Below are 23,447 nucleotides of genomic sequence, written 5' to 3' on the forward strand. Positions count from 1 at the left end.
AATGGGGGGGGTGGGGGGGGAGGGGGGGCGGGGGGCGGCTCAGACCGTCAGTCTACTATAGCCACTTTCCCCAGGGCCTTTCTATTGCAGCATCTTGCCTTATCTTCACACAACTTGCCATTTTCGGATATTATTATTGTATCTCTTGTTTTCTGTCTGGCTTGCACGGTAGAGCACGAGTGTTGGAGGCCAGCGACCAAGTCCGTTTTCAGCCTCTGTGGCATGATGCTTGGCATCCAGAAGGTGCTCAGGAAACGTGCCATACAGAAGGATGGATGGATGGATGAATGAATGGATGGATGGATGAACAAATGAACAAAGCCCCGTGGGCCCCTGAGGGTAGAGGCACCTAAACTCAGCTGAGTCTCAAACAACAGCAAAGGCTGGAGACGCCTCTGGTCGCTGGCAGCCCCCAGACTAGGCGAAGCCCAGCGCGTCTCCGTGGAGACAGCGACAGGACCCACCCCCGCCCTCGGGCTGCAGTCTGGCCTCCTTATCTGGCGGTGGAATGCGCGGTATCTACACTCGCTCCCGCCGGGGCCGCGCCTCCTCTCCCGCGACAGCCACACGCGAGGAATCCCTACATCTCCCGTGGGGGTGGGGAACGCCTCTCCCCCCCACTCCCCAAGGAGCTTCGTCTCGGTATTCCCGGAGGGCTTAGGCGCGGGGAGGAGGGGTGACCCCAGCTGCAGCCACACGGCAACTACCGAACCGCCGTCGCGCCAACGCGGGGGGACCGTGGGCTCAGCGCGTGGCGCCTGTTGTCTCTGCCTAGGGCAGAGTCGGGGAGGGTATGGAAATCCCCGGGTGAGTCAACTCGTGCCGGAGGAGGGGGCGAGGTTCCGACAATCTGCTGGGCCCGGGACCACGCGGGGTCCGCGCCACGCGCGTTCGCACCGTCGCCCCGTCCCTGGGCCCCAGGAGAAAGATGAGGCGCCGGAGCCACGCAGTCACGTTCCCATTCCTTCCAGAACAAAGCCACGCCCCCGCGGGGGGACTGAAGAAGACGGACTACTCGGGGAAACTGAGGCAACGAGGCCGACCTGCAGGCGGTGGGGCAGACTGCCCTCCCTGGGGACTCCGCCCCTCGGCTTGAAGGCTCGCCGGCGCGTTGCACCTTTCGCTCTCGCCCGGCCGGAGTCAGCCAGGAGGAGGGCCCTCCCCCCTCCCCCCATACGCACTCCCCGAACCCCTCGGTTCTGCCTCCCAGTGTCCGGCCGAAAGCGCTCGGATTCCGCCTTCTGTTCGGCGCCAACTTCCTGCCGCTGAGGAAGGCGGGGAGCTCAGTCTGGGGGTTCGCGGCGGAGGCTGTAGGGGCGGCCCGGAGTCGTGGAGAAGGTTCACAGTGACCACTCCCTCCGTGCAGCAGGAGCACGGGCGGCGCGTGCGCGCCCGGGTGCGCCCCCAACCCCTCGCCTGCCCCCCCCCCCCCCAGCTCCGACCCTGCGACTCCCGGGCCCCGGGCCCCGTCTTTTCTGCTTTCCCCTCGCCCCGCACTCACCTGGCTGGGCAGGCCGGGTCCCTGCTCTGGCCGGAGGGGCTTCGGCGTCTGCGTCCCCGGGACGGCATCGGCAGGGGCTGGGGCTGCCTGCCGGGCTGGGGCCGCGTCCCGGGGCTGGGGACCTGGGACGGAGGGGGGCGGGAGAGACACCGCCTCGGCCCCCCACTCGCCCCGCCCTCCTCTCCTCCCCTTTCCGGCGGCGGCTAAATGAATTCCAGATGTGATCGGTCGGGCGCGGGCGCGCGCTGGGGACGGCGGGGGAGGCGCGCGGGGTCCCTTTGTTCGCCTCCCCCACCTCTCGCCCTGCCCCTCCCAGCCCCCACTCGTGAGAACCTGCCGGCGTATGACGTCACACGACTCCGTGATGTCACGTCTCTCCTGGCCAGGTGGCTTCAACCTGAAACAACTCTTTGATTGCAGATATACTCTTGGCCCGTTCCTTGGGACCTTGGAATTGGAGGAGAGCATGAGATCCCCTTTACGCAACAAGGAGCTACGGAAGCACCTTTGTGTCCATGCAGCAAATAGGCATTATGCGCCTACTCTGAGTTCCCACAACAAATGGTCAAGTTCCTACTATGTGCCACGCCCTGCCGCAAAGACAGGATTAGTTTTGCCTTGATAAGACCTCAGAATTCAGATAAGACTCCTAGAAAACTCAGAGCACCCACCAGCCTATCTACCCTACCTCTGCCCGTGCTGTGGTCAACCAGGGAGGCGGGCCCAGATTCATCACAGTGCTCGCCTTCATGGAGCTTATGTTCAGGTGCAAGAGACAGCCTTTTAGGAGGCTACTATTTGTGAAAATGTGTATATAACCTTCCTATATGTTTATTTACCAGATAACATTAAGCATTTGGTTGGTATGTGCCAGATACTGTTCTAAAAGGCTGGAGGTGTATCAGGGACAAACCAGACAATACTCCCTGGAGCTGATGTTCCACAACCTGTGCTCAGAATATCCAGAATATTTCAGGCAGAAGAAACTGGTGAATTTCCTGGGAGAGGAAGTGAAAGATAGGGATAGGGCACGGGAAGGAGGCTGCTTTCATTCTATGAACTCTCTCGTACCTTTTGATTTTTTTTTAATGTGCACATGTGTCCAATGCCAATAATAATTGACTGCTATAGGGGTGCCTGGGTGGCTCAGTCAGCTTAGTGTCCAGCTCTTGATTTTGACTCAGATCATGATCTCAGGGTTGGTGAGGACAAACCCCACCTCCAGCTGCGCACTGACAAGGCCGAGCCTACTTGGGATTCTCTCTCTCTCTCTCTCTCTCTCTCTCTGCCCTTCCTCTGCTTGCACACAGGCTCTCTCTCTCTCTCTCTCAATCTGAAAAATAAATAAATAATAATTTTTTAAAAAAAAGACTGCTGGAGACAGTGCAAAAGAAGGAAAGGTTCAGGGCACTTTCTGTGTGTATATCATACTTCAGTAAAGAATGTTGACGTGCAAAATGACAAAAAAGGATATCTGCACTCCTGTGTTCATTGCAGCATTATTCACAACAGCCAAGATATGTAAGCAACCTAAATGTTCATCAGTGGAAGAACTGATAAAGAAAATGTGGTAGGGGGTGCCTGGGTGGCTGAGTCAGTTAAGCGACAGACTTTTTTGTTTTAATTGAAAACAATTTTTTTAATGTTTATGTCTGAGAAAGAGAGAGAGAGTGAGAGAATGATTGGGGAGAGGCAGAGAGAGAGGGAGACACAGAATCTGAAGCAGGCTCCAGGCTCTGAGCTGTCAGCACAGAGCTGGAAGAGGGACTCCAACCCACGAGCCTTGAGATCATGGCCTGAGCCAAAGTCTGACACAACACAATCGACTGAGCCAGCCAGGCGCCCCAAGCGACAGGCTCTTGATTTCGGCTCAGGTCACGATCATACATTTCATGAGTTCGAGCCCCATAGTCAGGCTCTGTGCTGACGATGCAGAGCCTGCTTGGGATTCCCCCTCTTTCTAAATTCCCCCTCTTTCTAAAAATAAATAAACTTAAAAAAAAAAAAAAGAAAAGAAAAGAGGAGCAGCTGGATGGCTCAGCCGGTTGAGCTTCCGACTTCAGCTCAGGTCATGATCTCATAGTTCGTGGGTTCGAGCCCCGTGTCGGGCTCTGTGCTGACAGCTCAGAGCCTGGAGCCTGCTTCGGATTCTGTGTCTCCCTCTCTCTCTCTGCCCTCCCCTGTTCATGCTCTGTCTCTCTCTGTCTCAAAAATAAATAAACATTAAAAAAAATAAATTTAAAAAAAAGAAAAGAAAATGTGATATACATATTATATATATATGAAATATATATATGTAGAAATATATAGTGGAAATATATATATAGTGGAAATACATATATAGTGGAAATATATATAGTGGAATTTTATACATATAACATATATATTATAATATAACATGTTTATATAATATTTTATGTAACATTTTATATATAACATATATTATAATATATATATTATATAAAATGGAATTTTATACAGCCATGAGAAAGAAGAAAATCCTGCCATTTTCGACAGCATGGATGAACCTGGAGAGATTACACAAAGTGAAATAAACCAAGGAGAGAAAGATAAAACTGCTTGGTATCACTTATATATGGAATCTAAACAAAACAAAACAAGGTCAAACTCAGAGAAACAGAAAGTAGGAAAGTGGTGGTTGCCAGGGGCTGGGGTGGGGAGGTAAGAGGGGGAGATTAGTGAAAGGGCACAAGTTTGCAGCTGTACGATGAACAAGTTCGGAGGATCTAAAATGTGGGGACTCTGCTTGCTAACACTGTAATGTACAGTTGAAATTTGCTAAGAGAGTAGAACTTAAATGTTCTCGCACACACACCAAATAAGTATGTGAGATGATCAATGTGTCAGTTAACTGGCTGTGAATCCTTTTTTTTAATTTAAAAAAAATTTTAAGGTTTATTTATTTTTGAGAGATGGGGGGGGGGCGCACAAGTGGGGGAGGGGCAGAGAGAGAGGGAGACACAGAATCCGAAGCAGCTCCAGGCTCTGAGCTGTCACCAGAGAGCCCAATGTGGGCCTCGAACTCACAGACGGTGAGATCATGACCTGAGCGAAGTTGGGCGCTCAACCGAGTGAGCCACCCAGGCACCCCAACTAGCTATGAATGAATCCTTTGGGAAGGTATACACATATCAAATCAACATGATGTACACTTTACATATCTCACGGTTTTATATGTCAATGATACCTCAAGAAAGCTGAAATGGAAATTAACAGGGGGGCGGATGCCTAGGTGGCTCAGTCGGTTAAGCGTCTGACTCTTGATTTCTGCTCAGGTCATGATTCACTGTCGTGACATGGAGGCCCATGCTTGGGATTCTCTTTCCTTCTATCTCTGCCCCTCCCCCCACCTCAAAACAAACAAACAAACAAACAAACAAACAAACATTAAAAAAATAATTAAGGCTGCTTGGTACGCAGACAATGCAACCAGTAGAAGAAGAGGTTTGGTACACTCTTCTGTATGTATGTTATACTTCATAAAAAGTGTTGAAAAGCAAAGCAACAAAAAAGGAAATTAAAATTGGTCCATTTCTGCCTATTATAAAGTAAAAACGGAGGAGTCTTGATCTGAAACTGTCTTCAACGTATTAAGTTGAAAAAAACCACAATGTAAATCAGTTTGCATTGCAGGCCTGCACGTCCAGGTGTATTTATAAGGGCTGTATAAATACACACACATTTGCCTGCGGGCCCACGGGCCACCTCCCGGAGAAGGCACAAGACAACGGTCACAGCGGTTACCCTCAGGGCAGGGAGCTGGGGGCAGGGGAACAGGTGAGAGGGGGCCAGATTTTTACGGTGTACCCCGGGGGACTGTTTGAAATTTTTAGTTCACGGTACCAATTTAAAAAAATTGAGGGGCACCTGGGTGGTTCAGTCGGTTGAGCATCCGACTCTTGATTTCGGTTCACGTCATGATCTCACATTTTGTGGGATTGAGCCCCGAGTTGGGTTCCATGCCGACAACATGGAGCCTGCTTGGGATTCTCTCTCTCTCTCTGTGTCTCTCTCTCTGTCTCTCTCTCTGTCTCTTTCTCTCTGCCCCTCCCCTGCTTGTGCTCTCTCTCTCAAAATGAATAAATACACTTAAAAAAATTGGCAAGGACATGAAAAATCAAATAGGTAACAAGTCACCAGACTTCTAGTCATAAAATTGTTCTTGTAATAAAAAAATAAATATTACCAATAATATAAGTAATAACATGACAAATAAACATACTGATATTATTCAACATCTTGCTATTAAATAAATTTATATTAATAATAAACTTTTTAAAAAGAACAATATATTTAACTTATTAATAAAGAAATGAGCATTAAGAAGCAATACGTTGGGGCACCTGGCCGGCTCAGTTGGTAGAGCATGAGACTCTTGAACTCAGGGTCCTGGGTTCAAGCCCCACGTTGGGCATACAGGTTACTTAAAAAAAGAAAAAAGAAGGGACGCCTGGGTGGCTCAATCGGTTAAGCGTCTGACTTCGGCTCAGGTCATGATCTCACGGTTTGTGAGTCTGAGCTCCACGTCCGGCTCTGTGCCGACAGCTCAGAGCCTGGAACCTGCTTCGGATTCTGTGTCTCCCTCTTTCTCTGCCCCTCCCCGGCTTGCACTCTGTCTCTGTCTGTCTCTGTCTCTCTGTCTCTCAAAAATACATAAACATTTTTAAAGAAGTTTTTTTAAAGAAAAAATCAATATATTATGCTATGTATATGTATGTGTATATGTATATGTATGCAGCATATATATTCATAGAATCCTCAGTGCTAGCCCTGGCTATGCCCCGTTGTTGACAGTCTGACGGAGGAGACAGACCAGACAGTTCTAACACAGGTGGCAGGGCTTTGATGGGGAGATAAGTCAGAAAATGCTCCTTTTCCTGAGCTCATTTTCGGTGTCCAGTCACTGCCAGGCCAGATCTTGGGGTGCCATCAGACCTCAGCAAAACCTCACTGAAACCCCTGCCGAGTGATGTGTATTGCGTGTTGCTCGCACAACCTCTAGAAACCAGGTGTTCAACCCACGGGGTACAAAACACAAAGAAAACTGGGTCCTCTCCTCACCCGGGAGCTATCAGAGCGGAAATCTCAGCCCTGTGGGGACCTGAAGGCTGGGGAGGAAGTGCCCCCCCCCCCCCCCCCCCGCACTTGCCCTGGCTGGCTCAGCACTTTGCCACACCTCCCCAAGGGACCTGCAGTGGGCGGGGATATCAAGGCCACAGACATATCCGGCTGTCTGTAAGGGGATCATGGCTCCTAGACAAAGGTGATGTCCCTAGGGACACGCAGATACACCAACAGACAATTTCCGCCTCCCCCTCACCCCCCACCTCCCGCTTCTGGGTCAACTCAAGGTCTTGCCGGTCAGCTGAGGGAATGGCTTTGGAAAGAGAACCGGGACGCAGTGCGAGCCTAGACTTCCTGATGGTCTGAGAGGTCAAGGGGGAAGCGGAGCCCTGCCTAGGGGCCCCTGAATGAGAGAAGGGGGGGGGATGAGGAATGAGCGAAATGGGGCCCCCTTTTCTTGGGGAGCTCCCGGGCAGGGGAAGAGAGGAGAAGGAAGAAGCTTGGACCAGCCTCCACTAATTACAGGGCCCCTGACAATAATGGCTAACGCTCCCCGCAACACAGACCACGGCGCTGGGCGCGACGCTTCGAATCGTCACGCCTCCAGCAAGGTGGTATTATTCTTCCCATCATCCCACTGTTTTTAATAGACCTTATTTTTAAAGTTGTTGTTTTTTTTTAATGTTTATTTATTTTTGAGAGAGACAGAGACAGAATGTGAGTGGGTTAGGGGCAGAGAGAAGGAGACACAGAAGCAGGCTCCAGGCTCCAGGCTCCGAGCTGTCAGCACAGAGCCGGACGCGGGGCTCAAACTCAGGAGCTGCTGAGATCATGACCTGAGCCCAGGTCGGACGCTCAACCGACTGAGCCACCCAGGCGCCCCTATAGACCTTAGTTTTTAGAATAGTTTTAAGTTCACAGCAAAACTGAGGGGAAAGTACAGAGACTTCCCATATATCTTCTGCCCCCCACACAGGTACAGCCTTCCCACTTGCGTATGCCCACCGGAGTGGCCCATTTGTCACGATGGGTCATCCAGGGTCCACGTTTTTTTTACACTGGCGTCCGCTCTTGGGTCCAGACGAACGCATAGTGAATGTAACCACCGTTATAGTTTCGCACAGAGTAGTTTCACTGCCCTAAAAATCCTCTGTGCTCGGCCTCCTCGTGCCCCCCTCCCCACTAACTCCCGGCAAACCCCTCCATTTACTGCCTTCATAGTTTTGCCTTTTCCTCATCTCCCCATTTTAAAGATGACAGAACCAAAGCAGCAGTGGTGGGATTTGCCCTCTTGCTCATCCTGCGTCCCCGTCCTGGCTCCGAGGCAGTAGCCCCCATCCCTGCCCCGGTGGGTGGAAACAGAAGGGCAGTGCTTACCACTCGCTTACCGCTCTGGACCACATCCCATCGCTGGTGAGATGCAGAACATTCTTCTCCTTGATCCCTCCAGCCTCCCTGGGCCTCCACTGTCCTCCCCAACCCCCAGCTCTTGGCTTTTGGCAGGAGGAACTTCGTGAAGAGAAGTGTCTGAGACAGGTCCCAAGCTTCTCGTCATCACCACAGCGCTGGGGGAAGGGGCCCCAACTGCAGAGAAGCTTTCCAGATGCTGATCTTGGCAGGCACTGGGGCTGCAGCCGCCTGGTCTCGCCCATAGGCTCGGGGCCCACTCTCAGCTTCGGGGATGGGGTGGGAAGGTTCCCTTTGGAAGCCAACCCCTGATGCATCCGCGGCAGATACAGTCTTGGCCCTTCCAGCCTAGGAAGGGGGGCCCTCTCTTCTGGAAGAGGGAAGCAGGCGGTTAGGGGAGAGGGGAGCGTCAGAAGTCTGTTCCTCAGCAGGCCCACCCCCAGCATAGTAATAAGAGCCGGCTTATATATAATGCGCCCGTTATTGTCCTGAGTGCATTGCGAGTATCAACTCATCCAAAGCTCACGGCAGCTCCCTCAACCAGAGAATGGACAGACATAGTATAGCACTTACACGGGAGACCACTCAAGGATATAATCTTTGCAACCGCTGGCTTCCAAAGTGAGGAACTAGGATATTAACAACACGGATGAATCTCCAGTGTGTTATCAGGAGGGAAAGTAGCCAAACCCCACATACTGTATGATTCCATTTCTATGACATTCTAGAAAAGGCCAAACTGTAGGCGTGGTGAACAGACTCATGGCCGGCAGGAGCTGGGGATGGCCTGAAAGGGCACAGTGGAGGGGTCCCTGGGGTGGCTCAGTCAGTTCTTTTGTTTGTTTTTGTTTAATTTAATTTAATTTTTTAAAATGTTTATTTATTTCTGAGAGAGAGAGAGACAGAGCATGAGCATGAGCAGGGAAGGGGCGGAGACAGACAGAGACACAGAACCCGAAACAGGCTCCAGGCTCTGAGCTGTCAGCACAAAGCCTGATGCGGGGCTTGGACTCACGAGCCATGAGATCATGACCTGAGCTGAAGTCAGAGGCTTAACCGACTGAGCCACCCAAGTGCCTCAAGCGTCCAACTCTTGATTTCAGCTCTGGTCATGATCTCACGGTTTGTGAGATCAAGCCCCTCGTTGGGCTCTGCACTAAGTGTGGAGCCAGCCTGGGATGCTCTCTCTCCCTCTCTCTTTCTGCCCCTGCCCTTCTCTGTCTCTTGAAATAAATTAACATTTAAAAAAGGTTGGGGGGGGGGGGCACCTGGGTGGCTTAATTGGTTAGTCGGACCTGGGCCCGACTCTTGGTTTCGGCTCAGGTCACTATCTCGTGATTGGTGAGTTCAAGCCCCACATCGGGCTCTGCGCTGACAGTAGGGAGCCTGTTTGGGATTCTCTCTCTTCCTCTCTCTCTCTGCCCCTCCCCCACTCCTCTTTCCGTCTCTCAAAATAAATAAATAAACTTCAAAAAAGGGGGGGGGCACAGTGGAAACAGTTCTGTATGTGGATTATGGTAGTGGTTGTGTGACTATATATGTTTGTGGGAGCTTGAAGAACTGTACACATAAATTGTACCTTAAAACAAAACACGAATGCCTCACGGCTGCCTTACATCAGTCAGGGTCTACACAGGAAACTAGAAATATCTCAGACAGAGGGGATTTAGCACAGGGCTTGGTTACATAGATGAGACACCGAAGTTGGGGAAAGGGTTAGACTATTTAGAAATTAGCAGGTAGGGAGGCCATGTCCAGTGGGAGAAGCCACCAGAGCAGATGGGGAGAATTACCCTGTCCCCCTGCCCCCGTCCTCCCGCCCTCCGATCTCCCCTCAGTGCCTGCCGTTGGCTAAATCTGAGCAGAAGCCACTGGGCTAGGAGATGGCGTACGCGAGGGGCAGCCCTGAGCCGTGGGGCCCAGCAGAGCAGGGAACGGATGATCTGAGGGCACACAGGCCTACGGCTCACACAAATCATGTGAGGAAGAGTAATTATAGTCCCATTTTACAGAGGGGGAAACTGAGGCCTGGAGAGTGCAGGTGCCCTGCCCAGGGGTTCAAGCCCCTTTTTTTCTGCCCTACTTCCCATCTGGATCCAACTGAAGGGAACCGAAGGCAATGGAAATGTCTATGCAAATCAGGCCCATCCCCAGGGGCTGGTGGGGCGTGCTGCGAGGGGAGACTCCCTCTGCTCCTCGTGGTGCTTGGCGATTACCCACAAACTGAGCTGCCAACGAACACACAGCAGATGTTCTGGCAGTGATGAGGGAGCAGCTCTCCCCAGGAGGTCAGGCCCCGTCATCAAGCCTGCACCCATGCCCTGCACCTCCTATCTGACAGCTGCCCCCAATATTCCATCCTTGACCTCCGGCCGTTGTGAAAAGTCCTGCACCGTCCTGGGGGACTAGGAACGGCCAGATGTTTGGGGGAGGGGGGTCCTCCAGCTTCCGGTGTAGGCTCCCTAAATTGCTATCATGCCCACGGCCAGCAGAGATCCTCTCTGGGCTGCAAGGCTGACATCTGCCACACGCCACTGGGGACAGAGGTCACCTGCAATTGAGCCTTTGATCCACAGGAGTGGGCTAGAAACATCAACCTTTGACCTCCGCCCAGGTTTGAGCCAAAATGGTCAAACTTTGAGCCTTGCAGTATGCAGGTCTCAAGGTCATTACCTCTCTTTCATTAAGGCTCACAATCAATAGGCTGGTGGGGGATTCCTGTGCAAACTTCTTTCTCTACACCACGTTGGTTCCATCCGTTACTATGTACTGAGAACATACCGGGTGCTTGGCACCCTTCTTGGCAATGAGGCCCAGCAGTGAAAGAAATAAAGACCTGGTCCTCCAGGAGCTGACGTTCTAGTGTTGGGGCGGAGTGGGGGAGAGGCAAAAATCAAGACAAAGAAGAACATGATATGATCTGTTAGAATGTGGAAGATATACAAGAAACAATAATTTTGGGAAGGCATATGAGGAATGTGGGGTAGGAAGGGAACAGTGACTTTAGACCCAATGTCACCTGAGAAGGTGGTATTTGAGTCAAGATGTGAAGGAGGTGAGGGAGATCATGTAGATATTTAAGGAATAGAGGTCCAGGGAGAGGGAAGCAGCAGTGCAAGGGCCCTGAGGCTGGCATCAGATTGACAGGTTCTGGTGAGAAGATCATTGCGGCCTAAACCACAGAGTAATAAAGGGTGAAGGTGGAAGGAAGGGAGGACAGGACCTGTAAGGCCTTGTGGGCTGCAGCGAGGAGTTTGGCTTTTGCTCAAAGTGAAATGAGAGGCCTGGAGAGAGGGTTCTGAGCAGAGGAGGGACGTTTGATGCAGGAGTTTCCAGCCTCCTGTGGTGGGAAAAAGACTGTGGGGAGTAGGGAGGGAAGGAAAGAGAACTCTGATCCTTCACACAGCTCTGTAGAGAAGGGTTTGTGTATACCCCACTTATAAGAATGAGGAGACCAAACTCTGAAAGAGCTAACCAGTTGCCCAGGGACACCCAGCCAACGAGCGACACCCCCTAAATTTGAACCTGTGTCTATGTGACTACAGTGTCATTGGGTAAATGATCTTCTTTTTTTTTTTTTTCTTGTACCTTATGTGCCTGTGGCATTGGGGGAATGGAGATCTTGAGACCCAGGAGACAAAGGGAGGGCTTTCTCTGTTTCTGGTAAGACCCCTGCAGCAGGATGATTAGGAAAGGAATCCACTCAAGAAACACGTCCTGAGCCCCTACTGTGTTACAGAGCAAAATTTCTGTCCTGGGGGTTTATATTCTAATGCAGGAGACAGAGAAAAAGCATGAAAACCCAGGAAATTACAGAGGATGTTAGAAGATAAATACCGGTGGGGAAAAAATAAGACAGGATAAGGGCCAGGAGTGGGGGTTACAGTTTTGAATAGGGTGTTCAGGACAGGCTTCTTGGAGGAGGTGACGTGTGAGCAAAGAATTGAAGGAGGTGAGAGATAGAGCCACGTGGAGCCCTGGGAAAAGTACGTTCCAGGATGAAGGAACAGTGTGAAGGCCCCGCAGTGGGTTCAACTTGAAGGAGTTGCCATCGGGAAGGTCCAGCCGGCCGCCTCTGAGCCCTGCCACTCTCTCCCCACTCCTGGCCTTTGGAATCCTGTTTTTTCAGTCTGGAACACCTTTTCTCCTCTGGATGAACTCCTGATGGACCCTCAAACCTTAGCTCTCAGGTTACAGCTTCAGGGAATTCACCTCTGAGATCCCTGCCCCCAGGGGTGAGGAGTTCTTCCTCTGGGCTTCCACAGACCCTGTAGATTTTCCTTCCCCTGTTTCGATTCTTCAGCCTTCTGCACTGCATTGTATCTTAATGTCTGCTGGATTTACCTACACCGTACACAGTAGGTGCCTAATAAATCATTAAGCAACTAAGTACTGTTCCATCGTTTGCTACGTGAAACCCAAACTTCCTGGCAGAGGACAGACTTGTAAATCCGCCTTTGAAATCATAAACTGGTTCTGGGAGGAGACACATAGCTGTAGTAGCGGCTTTTGGGAGAGAACAGGGAGGGGCAGAGGTCAGAGATTGGAGGAGACATTTCATTCTAGTTATACTCTTGTAATTGTTCACATTTTCTTTACCCGGTGTGTGAGTCACCTACACAAACATAAAATGAATGAATAAAATTCTACAACATGAAGGATTTAAAGACCTTTTTCAATTACAAGGTGGGTGGAGCTTTAAATTCACATCCACAATTATTCTAGCAGGGATAAAGTACACAATGAAATACATTGTAAATTTTTGTTGCTATTACACAAAAATATCTATGATACATATCAGATGCAAAAAAAAAAAAAAAAAGCGCCCACATCTTTAGCACAGCATTCAAGTCTTCCGGGGTCCCCCTCATCCCTGCCTTGGCTCTTGCCTTGTTTTGATGACAAAACTTACCTTCAATAACAATAATAATACCCCTTTAAGTGTTCACTTTGTGCAAGGCATGGAGGGCTTGGCCTTCAACATTTCATTGAAGTCTCACGACCTCTCCATTTTCCAGATGAGGAAACTGAGGTTGGCTCCCAGACCACGTTCTAGGCCACTGAGCTCCCCTCCTGGTCCAGGGCACCCTGGCAGCCGGGTGTTCAGACTTGGCGAGGGAGCGAAGCGAGGGGTTCGTGACGCCCTCTGGAGGTCGCGCGGGGAAAGTGGCCAAGAACCTAAAAATGAACATTTGCGTTTCGGTTGTAAGGATGCTCAACGAGGGAGGGAATCTAGGATCTGCGGACTCCCCAGTTCGCTCTGTTTTCGGAGAGCGGTCTGACAGTGGACCGCACCCTGGCCTAGGAGGCGGAGAAGACAGACCTAATCTTTGGTTTGAGAGGGAACATACCCCTGCTCTGAGGGATCTGAGAGGAGAGGCACGGTCCCACAGGCTCAGTCCTAACAGCTTTCTGTGGGAGATAAGGCCCTGCACTTAAACACACAAAAAAGCACGTTATCGGAAACCCCAAAACCACCTCAGAAATTCTAGGAAGATACATGGGACGCGGAGGGGCATGGAGGGCGTGACCGACACCAAAAGGGTAACGGTTATTGGTCATGTTCTCTTAAAGCCTGCCCCAGAACCGCCCAGCCATAGGCGGGGCCACTTTGCCAGGCTTAACGTTCATTGGCTGAACGAGGAGGGAGCCTTTCGGCGCGGAGGTCTCATTGGCTGGATTCCTGCTCTTAGGGGGCGGGACGCCAAAGAGCTGGGCGTGTGCAGGGGGCGCGGCTATTTGCTGCAAGTCGCGTTTCCAGGGGTCGCAGAGGGTCCTTTAGGCCAGGCGTGAAAGTTGGGGCTTGGGGATTAGTCTTGGGGCGGAGATGGAGGCACGCCGGGCCAGGCCCCGCCGTCTTCGCTCTTGCACACTCAGCTTTCCAGCGCCCAGCCGAGCGAGGTGGGCGGTGTCGCGGGCGTGATGTCATCGCCGGGCGTCGCGCACACCCAGAAGGAGCCGTGACCTCTCCGCGTGGGGAGCTGCGGGACAATGCTGCAGCTAGTGCGGGCCGGGGCGCGGGCCTGGCTTCGGCCCACCGGCTGCCGGGTGAGGCCCGAGACTGGGGACGGGATGGGAGGACAAAGGTTGGAGGTTCCGGGCGTCGTCGTTCACTTTCGTTCACGGTTTACAGGGCCTGAACGCGCTGGCGGAAGAGGCAGTGCACCCGGTGGCGAAGCCAGAGGCAGTAGTTAGCGCGGGTGAGGTTGTCAGGGTCGCCCTAGGAGGGGCGGCGACCGGGAGCCCTGACGCTCGGTCCTGACCCTTGACCTCCCAATCGCTTCAGGTCCCCAGACGCCTGTGCTGCGCAGGTGCGAGCTCCCGGTCCCCGCGACCCGGCGTCCGGTGCAGGCCTGGGTGGAGTCCCTGCGGGGCTACCAGCAGGAGCGTGTGGGTCTGGCTGAACTGCACCCCGACGTTTTCTCCACGGCGCCCAGGTGAGTGAGCGAAATGGTGAACTGAGTGCCAGAGGGATGAGACGCGGGGCTTTAGGAATCAGGATGATCTGGGCTCGAGCCTCGGTTTTTCCACCTGCCAAAGGGGGATATGATGATTTTCCCAGCTACAGAGTTGTGTGAGGTTGAGATCTAAGAGGTAACATCCCCGAGGAGTTAAGTGACTGAGTTCAAATCCTGCGTTCCCCTTTTATGCTTCAGTGTCCCCATTCTGTGAAACCTCAGGAGTTTGCTGTGATGATGAAGCGAGTTAATTCTGGCACAGCAGAAGTTCTATAGATACATTGATTATCGTTGCTGTTAATTGAGTTTTGTAAAAACGAGCATGACGATGGTTAAGCCCTTTCTATGTGCCTGGAATAGCCTATTTGCAGTTTGGTTAAGCAGACCATCATAGCAACCCTAGGTTCAGTTATTCCTGCTTTGTAGATAAGAAAACTGAGAACACAGACAGGTTAAGAAATTTGCTTGGCGTCGCACAGCTTGTAAGATTTAGAGCCAGGATCTCAACCGTGTGTGGACCGACTCCTTGGGCTGGGTTATGGCTTGCCAAAGCATAGGATACCTCTGAAGTGCATCGTATCTGCCACATAATAAGTGCTGTTTATTTATTACTATTACTGGTATTGGTATGGTTTGCCCCCTACTTTTCCAGAGTCTCAAAGTCTCCATCTAGTAGAGGGTGACAAAATTAAATTTAAAACAACATGGGGCACTTGGGTGGCTCAGTTGGTGAAGCACCCAACTCTTGATCTCCGCTCAGGTCATCATCCCGCGGTTCGTGAGTTTGAGCCCTGACTTGGGCTCTGCGCTGAGAGGGCAGAGCCTGCTTGGGATACTCATTCACTCTCTCCCTCTCCCTCTCTCCCCAACCCCCCCCCCCCCGCCATGCGCTCTCTCAAAATAAATAAATTTAAAGAAATTAAAAACAACATATTTTGCTTATTCTATAAATACTTAGGAAGGATCTGCTATGTGCCAGATTCCATTCTAGGTGTTGGGAATACAGCAGTGAATGAGCGCCAAGGTTGCCAATGTTGTTTACAGTCTAGAGCAGGGGTCAGCAAACTTCTCCCGTGAAGGGCCAGATAGGAAAATATTTTAGGCTTTGCAGGCTATAACGTCCCCATGGCAACTACTCATCTCTGCGGTGGAGCGCAAGAGCAGCCACAGACAGTTTGTAAGCAAAAGCGGAGTTGTGTTCCAGTAAAACATATTGACAGGAACAGGCAGCAGGCCAGATTTGGCCTACTAGCCATAGTTTGCCAACCCCTGGCAGACTACGCTGGCAGTCGTGTCCGATGTAGCCACGTAGCGTCAATCACACGTATAACTTAAATTTTGCTAGTAGCCACGTTTAAAAAAAAAAAAGGGGAAGAAACAAGGATTTATTTTCTTTAACCTGCTGCGTCTACAATATTGTCATTTCAACACGTGGCACTGGCCACACTTCAGGGGTGTGATGACCACGCCTGTGACCAGTGTCTACTGAATGGGGTCACAGGGCTAGAGAGGCAAAGCAGCCCATAAAGAGGGTGGCAATGAGTAAGTTGGAAGCCTAGGAAGAGAGTAAGGTACTGGGAGAGGCAGGAAGAGGTGGCCCTCTTTCTAGCAAGGAGGCTCCTCTCGGAGATGTTGTTTGGGGCCGAGAAGGGACCAGCCAGGGGAAGAGCGTTTCAGGCAGAGGGAACAGTGAGCGCAAAGGCATGGAGGCTGGACCCCATCTCACAGAATGGAGACGGAGCGGGCCTGGAGGTGGTGCGAGATGGGGCAGAGGGGGCGGGGGGCGGATCACACAGGGCCCTGGCACTGGAAGGGAGGAGCCCCTGTTTGCATCTCGTGAGGTGGCGAGGACATCAGTTGGAGGGGGGCCTTTCACATCCTGTTCGTTCTCCACAGGATGGATATCTTGCACCAGGTTGCCATCTGGCAGAAGAACTTCAAGAGAATTGTGAGTCCCCGGGTGGGGTGAGGCTGGGGGAGGGAGGCCGAGGGAAGCTCCTGGACTGCTAGGCTCAGGCCTTCTCTTCTCTCCTGAACCATTCACCGATGGGTTACTTGCCAGGTGTTTTCTGAACACCCATTGTGCATTAGATGAGACACTGTGCTGGTGGACAAGACAGGCACGATCTCTATCGCGAAACTCGTAGTCTGGTCGGAGAGGTGAACTTGAGTCGAGTAGTCATGCCTGTAAATACATGATTAGGGAAGACGTCCCAGAGGAAGAGACATTTAACCTCGGGTGCATAGTAGGTGTTAAGTAGGTAAAGGGGGGCAGTGGCGCTAACGGGAGCGGCACATGCAAAAGTCCTGCGGCAGGGACAGAAGGCAGCCTCGTGTGGTCACAGAGGTCAGCAGGAGCGATGGTGAATAATTTGGAGTTTTTGCCAAGTGCATTGAAGAAGCCGTTATCAATCAGGATCTCTTTGTTTCCCTTCTGCTTATCTCAGAAATCTAGTGAGTCCTCCTCCCTGGTCCACCCTGGTCCTAGAAATGAGGTCTTCAGCCTGGCATTGGAAATCCCTCACCCCATACCTCTCCCTGATTTTCTCGAGCCTCTGCACACACCTTTCCCTATGCCACACCTTCCTTTCAGTTGCCACCACATTGAAATCATTCAAAAACTACTGAGCGCCTGCTGTGTGCCAGGCAGCAGAGAGGCTGCTGACATTCTGGAGTGGATGAGGGAACTCTTGATTTCTTTATCCTTCACTCCCTCCCGAAGTGCTGTGTGCTTGTCCCGGCCCCCTAATCTCTGTGCCTCCTGCCGGGCTCCCCAGCGGCAGCCCCAGTCTGCCCGGCTCGCTGCTGTATTCCCAGGCCTGGTGCCTTTAAGCCGCGACAGTGTCTGCCTCGGGAACCTGACCCTCTCCTCCCTTTGTGCCCACAGAGCTACGCCAAGACCAAGACTAGGGCCGAGGTGAAGGGTGGGGGCCGGAAGCCCTGGCCACAGAAGGGCAGTGGGCGTTCTAGGCATGGCAGCATCCGCTCCCCGATCTGGCGAGGAGGTGAGCGGGGCAGGGAGGGGAGGGGCCCTGGGTGATTCTGCGCACACATCTGGGGTGATATCTCATCAGTCCCATTCCTTCTACCTGGGCAGGGGCAGCAGGACTCAGGCCCACGGACTTCACTGCCCATGTGCGGATCAGAGACCTGAGAGTCCACCTTCCCAGCCCTCCCCAGCTCTGGCCTTAGCGTCTCTCATCAGACTATGGCCACAGCCCCTTTTGGCCCTAACTCCCGTCTCACTTCTCGTGGCCCACACTTCACAGAGCACCCAGGGTGCTCTTCCTAAACCTCCCAGTCCCTGTAGCCTTTGTGGGAAGTCTGAGCTCCCTACCTTGGCATTCCAGGCACGGGTGCCTGCAGACCCCCCCTTGTCCCTCCACATCCTGACCAGACACAGCTGATTCCGTGTCCTCTCTCACCTCCCGTGGCCAATGCCTCTCATCCTTATGATGTGTTTGGGCTGTGCCTCCCCCAGGAAGCCCTCCCTGACCTCCTTTGGGCCCCCGACCCCCAGCAACTCCTCATGCTGCTCCGAAAAGAGAGCCCAGATTCCCTCTGCCGTTGAGCCTGTGTCTGAATATGAATGACATGAGGGCGGGGCTCCTGTCCATCTTGTTCCCTGCCGCACTCCCAGGGCCCGGAAGAGGATCCTCACTCAGGGTTTGACAGCTGAGGAAATCGAGGCCCAGTGAGGCACAGTCACCTGTCCCAGGTGATCCTCAATCCAACATCCCCTCCCCATCTCTACCCGAGGCCCTGTCCTCTTTGCCGGTTCCATTTGCCTGCGGGCAGCCTCCCTACACCAGCCACCGTGACCGATTTCTGCCCCCAAGCCCAGCGGGGGTCCTCACCTGTTCGCACACCTCTGTCTCTGCAGGAGGCATTGCCCACGGCCCCCGGGGCCCCACGAGCTACTACTACATGCTGCCCATGAAAGTGCGGGTGCAGGGCCTCAAGGTGGCTCTGACTGTCAAGCTGGCCCAGGTACAGGCCCGATCCCGCCAGGGGCCGCGGGGATCCTAGGGTGTGGGCTGTGGGGGCTGAGGCGTGGGGGGCTCAGACTGTCCTTTCTTCCTAACAGGATTACCTGCACATCGTGGACTCCCTGGAGCTGCCCACCTCGGACCCCCAGTACCTGACAGAGCTGGCCCGCTACCGCCACTGGGGGGACTCCGTGCTCCTGGTGGACGTGTGAGGGTGCGGGGAGAGCGGGGGTGGGGGTGCTGGGTGCTGTCCTCTGCCGCGCTCACCTTCTGGCCTCCGTTTCAGAGCACACGAGGACATGCCTCAGAACGCCGTGGCCGCCACCTCCGGGCTCAAGACCTTCAACCTGATCCCGGCCGTCGGTGAGCAGAGGGCCCTGGTTCTCCCCCCTAGGCCCCCAAGAGTCCATGGGCCAGTTCAAGTTCTATACCTGCCACTCACTCAGCAGCTGAGTGGCCTTGGGCAGTGGCCACCCTCCCCCAGCCAGCCCTCAGCTTGCCCAAACGGAGCATCGGGAAAATGGCATCCTTAAGGAAAGGCTCTGAGGTTGCGTCTGTCCCGGCTCGGGCCTCAGTGCTCGGCACAGAGTAAGCGTGAGGGCTGCCGGCTCTGCTCATCTGGCTCCTTAGTCAGAGAGGCTGAGAGGTGGGATCCATCCCACCCGTCACTACCTTGACTCGGCCCCGAGAGCTCTCTCTTGGTGTCCTGATTGAGGTCTGGCTGCCTCCCCTACAGCTGCTTCCGGGGTCGGGGGTGGGGGTCTCATAGGCACCTTGGCACGAGAACTCCTTCCTTCCCGTGGCTCAGGCCACAGAGCATGCCGTCACCCTCTGCTCCCGTCCCTGCTACCTCCCCCTGTCAGCTCTGAGTTTAAACATATCCAGAATTCGACCACTTCTTTCCACCCAGCACCCCCATCTCCCTCCTGGACCGGCGGGGTCACCTCTGCCCTGGTCCCGGGTTCCTGCTCCGTTCCGCACTCTGTTCTCCCCTGCGGCCACCAGAGGGCGCCCGTGCGACCTGAGTCCAGCTCCTCCCGCCTCTGCCCCCAGCGCTCTCCCGGTCCCACCTCCCTCTGGGTCAAAGCTTAAGTTCTTCCCGAGGCCCACAGGATCCCGCACGACTTGCCCCATCCTCTCCCTGCCCTGGCCATCCCCACCCCCACCCCCTCCACCTCCCGACTAACCGCGGGCGCACAGGCCTCCCGCAGTACATTGTTTACACATCTGCTGTGGTTATGGTCAGTGCCTCCCAGCACGAGGTGGGAATCACAGCCCGAGCGCAGGGCAGGGCCAGGCACGCGGGAGGCTCTCGATGACAAGTTGGGCTGAGGACAGTCCCTTGCCCGGGGTCTAGCCATCAGTGAGCAGCTAGACTGCAAGATTCGTGACCCCACGCCAGACCATGGTGCCTCTATAGTAGGGGAATACGGGAGGGAAAGGGGCCCCGGTGCGGTAGGGCAGCCCAGCCTCGACTGCACCTCTCCCCCTGCCCCCCAGGCCTGAACGTGCACAGCATGCTCAAACACCAGACGCTGGTCCTGACCCTGCAGACGGTCGCCTTCCTGGAGGAGAAGCTGCTCTGGCATGACTCCCGCTACACGCCCCTCTACCCCTTCCGCCTGCCCTACCGGGACTTCCCCTGAGCCGTGACCCCGTGCACCTCAGGGCCCATCGGCCGCCCTCTCCCTGGACCGCTCCACGCGGGCGCCTGCTCTGAGCCGGGCCGAGCCGCCGGCGGGCCTGGGAGCCTTGTGCCCACCTCGTGAGGGCAGAGCCGCACCGCCCCAACCCCCCCATCCCAGGAGGAAGCTGAAGGCCACACAGAGTGGCTGAGCGGTGTCACTACCAGGAAGAGGCGACTCGGCAGAGAGCCTGACTGAACTTTGGCCCCCATTTTCTCTTTCATTTTTAAGGACAATTTTATTTTTTAATCAAAGGAGAGAAACAGAACAGCGCATTGTCATTTTGTAAATAACTCCACGTGGCAAGTCAAGCTCTTTCCGGAGTGCTAGGCGCTGCTGGGTACCTCTCCTGGGGACAACCTCAGGGCTGTCGATAGTAACACAGTCAACTTTCCCAGGGCGACTCAGACTCGAGGAACCAGGGGCACTGCTGTCATTAGGAGCCTGCTCCTGGTGCGTCCCCATTCCCAAGCACTGGCACCAAGAATTCGCGTCCCTGATGGGGTTTGTGGTGCCATTGGTCATGGTCCTTCATGCCAAGCAGTGGGTTTGAGTCTAAAAACCGGATCTAAAAATGGGAAGTGCAGACCTGAGCTGTCGTCATAATGATTTCCCCTAAGCAGAGTCTGAATCCATGTGGTCTATAAATGAGTGAATAAACACGTTTTTTTAAAAACACCAAACCAGTATCCTAATGCTTTTTTCTCTTCTATTTAAAAAAAAAATTATTTTTAAGTTTTATTTCCTTATTTTGAGAGAGAAACCACGAGCAGGGAAGGGGCAGAGAGAGAGAATCTGAAGCAGGCTCCACACTCCGTGTACAGCCCAGTGCGGGGCTCGAACCCACAAACCACGAGATCATGACCTGAGCAGTAACCAGGAGTCAAACACTTAACCAACTGAGCCATCCAGGCACCCACCCCCCCTTTTTTTTAATGTTTACTTATTGTCATGAGAGAGTGCGCAAGCGGGTAAGGGGCAGAGAAAGAGAGACACAGAATCCGAAGCAGCCTCCGGGCTCCAAGCTGTCAGCACAGAGCCCAACGCGGGGCTCGAGCCCACAAACGGTGAGATCATGACCTGAGTTGGACAGTTAACAGACTGAGCCACCCAGGCGCCCCGCCCCCCAAACCAGTATCCTAACTCTTGAGTCTGCTGTTTGCTCCCCTAGTTAATCTTTAAAAACAGTCCTAACACAGACTGCGATGTGGTCAATCTCTTTAAAGTTCTCCAGAACTGCCACCTGTGGATGTAGGCCCGGCCAGGCCAGGTGGCCACAGTGACCACCCATGGGCTGGACTGCCCCTGGCCAAAAACATCTCTGGAATGCCTCTCTAGGGAGTGCCTTCAGAGCTCATAACACATTCTTTGAAAATCCTCTGCGGATACAAACTTTGATCCCTTAAAGCACCAGATTTGACTAAGTAAAAAAGCCACTTGAAGCCAGTAGTAAGAAGGGGTGCAGAGGGCGGGTGGGAAAACATGGCTTGGGCCAAAGCCAAACTGTTAACCTACCTCTCCCTGCGCGTCTGGCCGGCCACGCGGGGACACGAGGCTTCGAGTAAGACCCAGCTGTTCTGACGGTGCTCAGACTACTCTCGATCTTTCTAGCTACAAGTAAGGCTGTGGAGTTATCTACCTTACAGCGGTCAGGCAACAGCAAGGCCAACCTCTGCCCACATAGACTGTGAAAAGAAGGGTCAGAACCTGTCCCGCCATACCGGAGACCCCAGCCAGACCAAGGATGGAAAAAGGCATTAGGAAAACGACCTGATTGGGGCGCCTGGGCTCTGTGCTGACAGCTCAGAGCCTGGAGCCTGGAGCCTGTTTCGGATTCTGTGTCTCCCTCTCGTTCTCTCTGCCCCTTCCCTGCTCGTGCTCTGTCTCTCTCGCGAAACTAAACATTAAAAAAAGGAAAAAAAAAAAAAAACAGAAAATCCGATAATTAAAATGCGCTTTCCAATAATCAGGAGGCAGTATGAATATGTACACATTAGTTTTCCAGCGCTGTCTTAACCAAGTACCACAGCCTGGGGGAGGTGAAACAACAGAAATGTACTGTCTCATGGTTCTAGAAGCTAGGAATCTAAGATCAAGGTGTCAGCAGGGTTGATTCCTTCTGAGGCTGTGAGGGAGAGTCTGTCCCAACCTCTTCCTTCCCCTGGCTTCTGGGCATCTGCTGGCAAACCTTGACGTTACATGGCTGGTAGTCATTCCAAGGTCTGCCCTCATCTTCGAATGGCAATGTCTCTGTGTATGTGTCCAGGTTTCTCCTTCTTAGTTTATTTATTTTGTTTATGTATTTATTTGGGGGGGGGGGAACAGAGAGAGAGGGAGAGAGAATCCCAAGCAGGCTTTGCACTGTCAGCGTGGACCCCGACGTGGGGCTCGAATTCATGAACCGTGAGATCACGACTTGAGCCAAAGCCAAGAGTCAGACACTTAACTGAGACACTCAGGTGCCCCTGGGCACCATACCCCCCCTCCCCCGTTTTTTTAATGTTTACTTAATGTGCACGAGCAGGGGAGGGTGGATCCAAAGCTCAGTGCTGACATCAGAGAGCCCAGTGTGGGGCTCGAACCCTTGAACTGTGAATTCACGACCTGAGCCAAAGTCGGATGCTCAACCGACTGAGCCACCCAGGCGCCTTAGATTCCCCCCTTTTATAAGGACGCCAGTCATGTTGAGTTCGTTCCGCCACCCCCCACCCCAACCTCATGTTAATCATTCCCAGATACTGAGGATTAGTGCTTTTTTTTTTCTTCTTCCTTGCAGGAAGGAGAGACAGTTGGACCCATGATTGCCTGTGTTTGAAATTTTCTATAATAAGCCTTTCTGAAAAGAGAGAGACGGGGGCACCTGGGTGACTCAGTCATTTGAACCTCCAACTCTTGATTTTGGCTCAGGTCACGATACCAGCGTTGTGGGATCGAGCCCTACATGGGGCTCTGTGCTGACAGCACAGAACCTGCTTAGGATTCTTTCTCTCCCTTTCTCTCTCTGCCCCTCCCCTGCTCTCTCTCTCTCTCTCTCAAAAATAAATAAAACTAATAAACATTAAAAGAGAGAGAGAGATGGGGGCGCCTGGGGGGCTCACTTGGTTAAGCATCCAACTTCAGCTCAGGTCATGAGCTACACGTTCATGAGTTCAAGCCCTGTGTCGGGCTCTTGCTGTCAGCGTGAAGTCCCACTTTGGATCCTCTGTCTTCCTCCCTCTGCCCCTCCCCAGCTCACACACACATGCACGCTCTCTCTCAAAAATAAACATAAGAGGAAGAAAGAAAGAAAGAAAGAAAGAAAGAAAGAAAGAAAGAAAGAAAG

The 23,447-nt window shown here is 53.1% G+C and overlaps 2 protein-coding genes and 1 long non-coding RNA gene across 3 annotated transcripts in view; 1 reads left to right on the forward strand and 2 right to left on the reverse strand.

Annotated features, from left to right (window-relative positions):
• S1PR2 (sphingosine-1-phosphate receptor 2) overlaps positions 1-1,869 on the reverse strand; it is an 8,140-nt gene extending 6,271 nt beyond the window's left edge. The window contains exon 1 of the mRNA XM_049642440.1: positions 1,502-1,869. The gene's annotated coding sequence lies outside the window, so the exon portion shown is untranslated. The remainder of the gene's footprint in view (positions 1-1,501) is intronic.
• An 11,842-nt stretch (positions 1,870-13,711) lies between these two features.
• Positions 13,712-20,808, forward strand: MRPL4 (mitochondrial ribosomal protein L4). Its single transcript, XM_049642464.1, has 9 exons — positions 13,712-14,041; positions 14,127-14,193; positions 14,280-14,430; positions 16,348-16,399; positions 17,339-17,456; positions 18,335-18,441; positions 18,539-18,648; positions 18,727-18,803; positions 19,941-20,808. Exons 1-9 carry the CDS (start codon positions 13,985-13,987, stop codon positions 20,084-20,086), a joined length of 885 nt encoding a protein of 294 aa, XP_049498421.1. The 5' UTR covers positions 13,712-13,984; the 3' UTR covers positions 20,087-20,808.
• LOC125930610 (uncharacterized) overlaps positions 15,829-23,447 on the reverse strand; it is a 13,680-nt gene continuing 6,061 nt past the window's right edge. Inside the window, exon 4 of the long non-coding RNA XR_007460182.1 lies at positions 15,829-16,636. This is a non-coding gene — a long non-coding RNA (uncharacterized LOC125930610). The remainder of the gene's footprint in view (positions 16,637-23,447) is intronic.

Source organism: Panthera uncia, chromosome A2, assembly GCF_023721935.1.
Source record: "Panthera uncia isolate 11264 chromosome A2, Puncia_PCG_1.0, whole genome shotgun sequence".
NCBI lineage: Eukaryota > Metazoa > Chordata > Mammalia > Carnivora > Felidae > Panthera > Panthera uncia.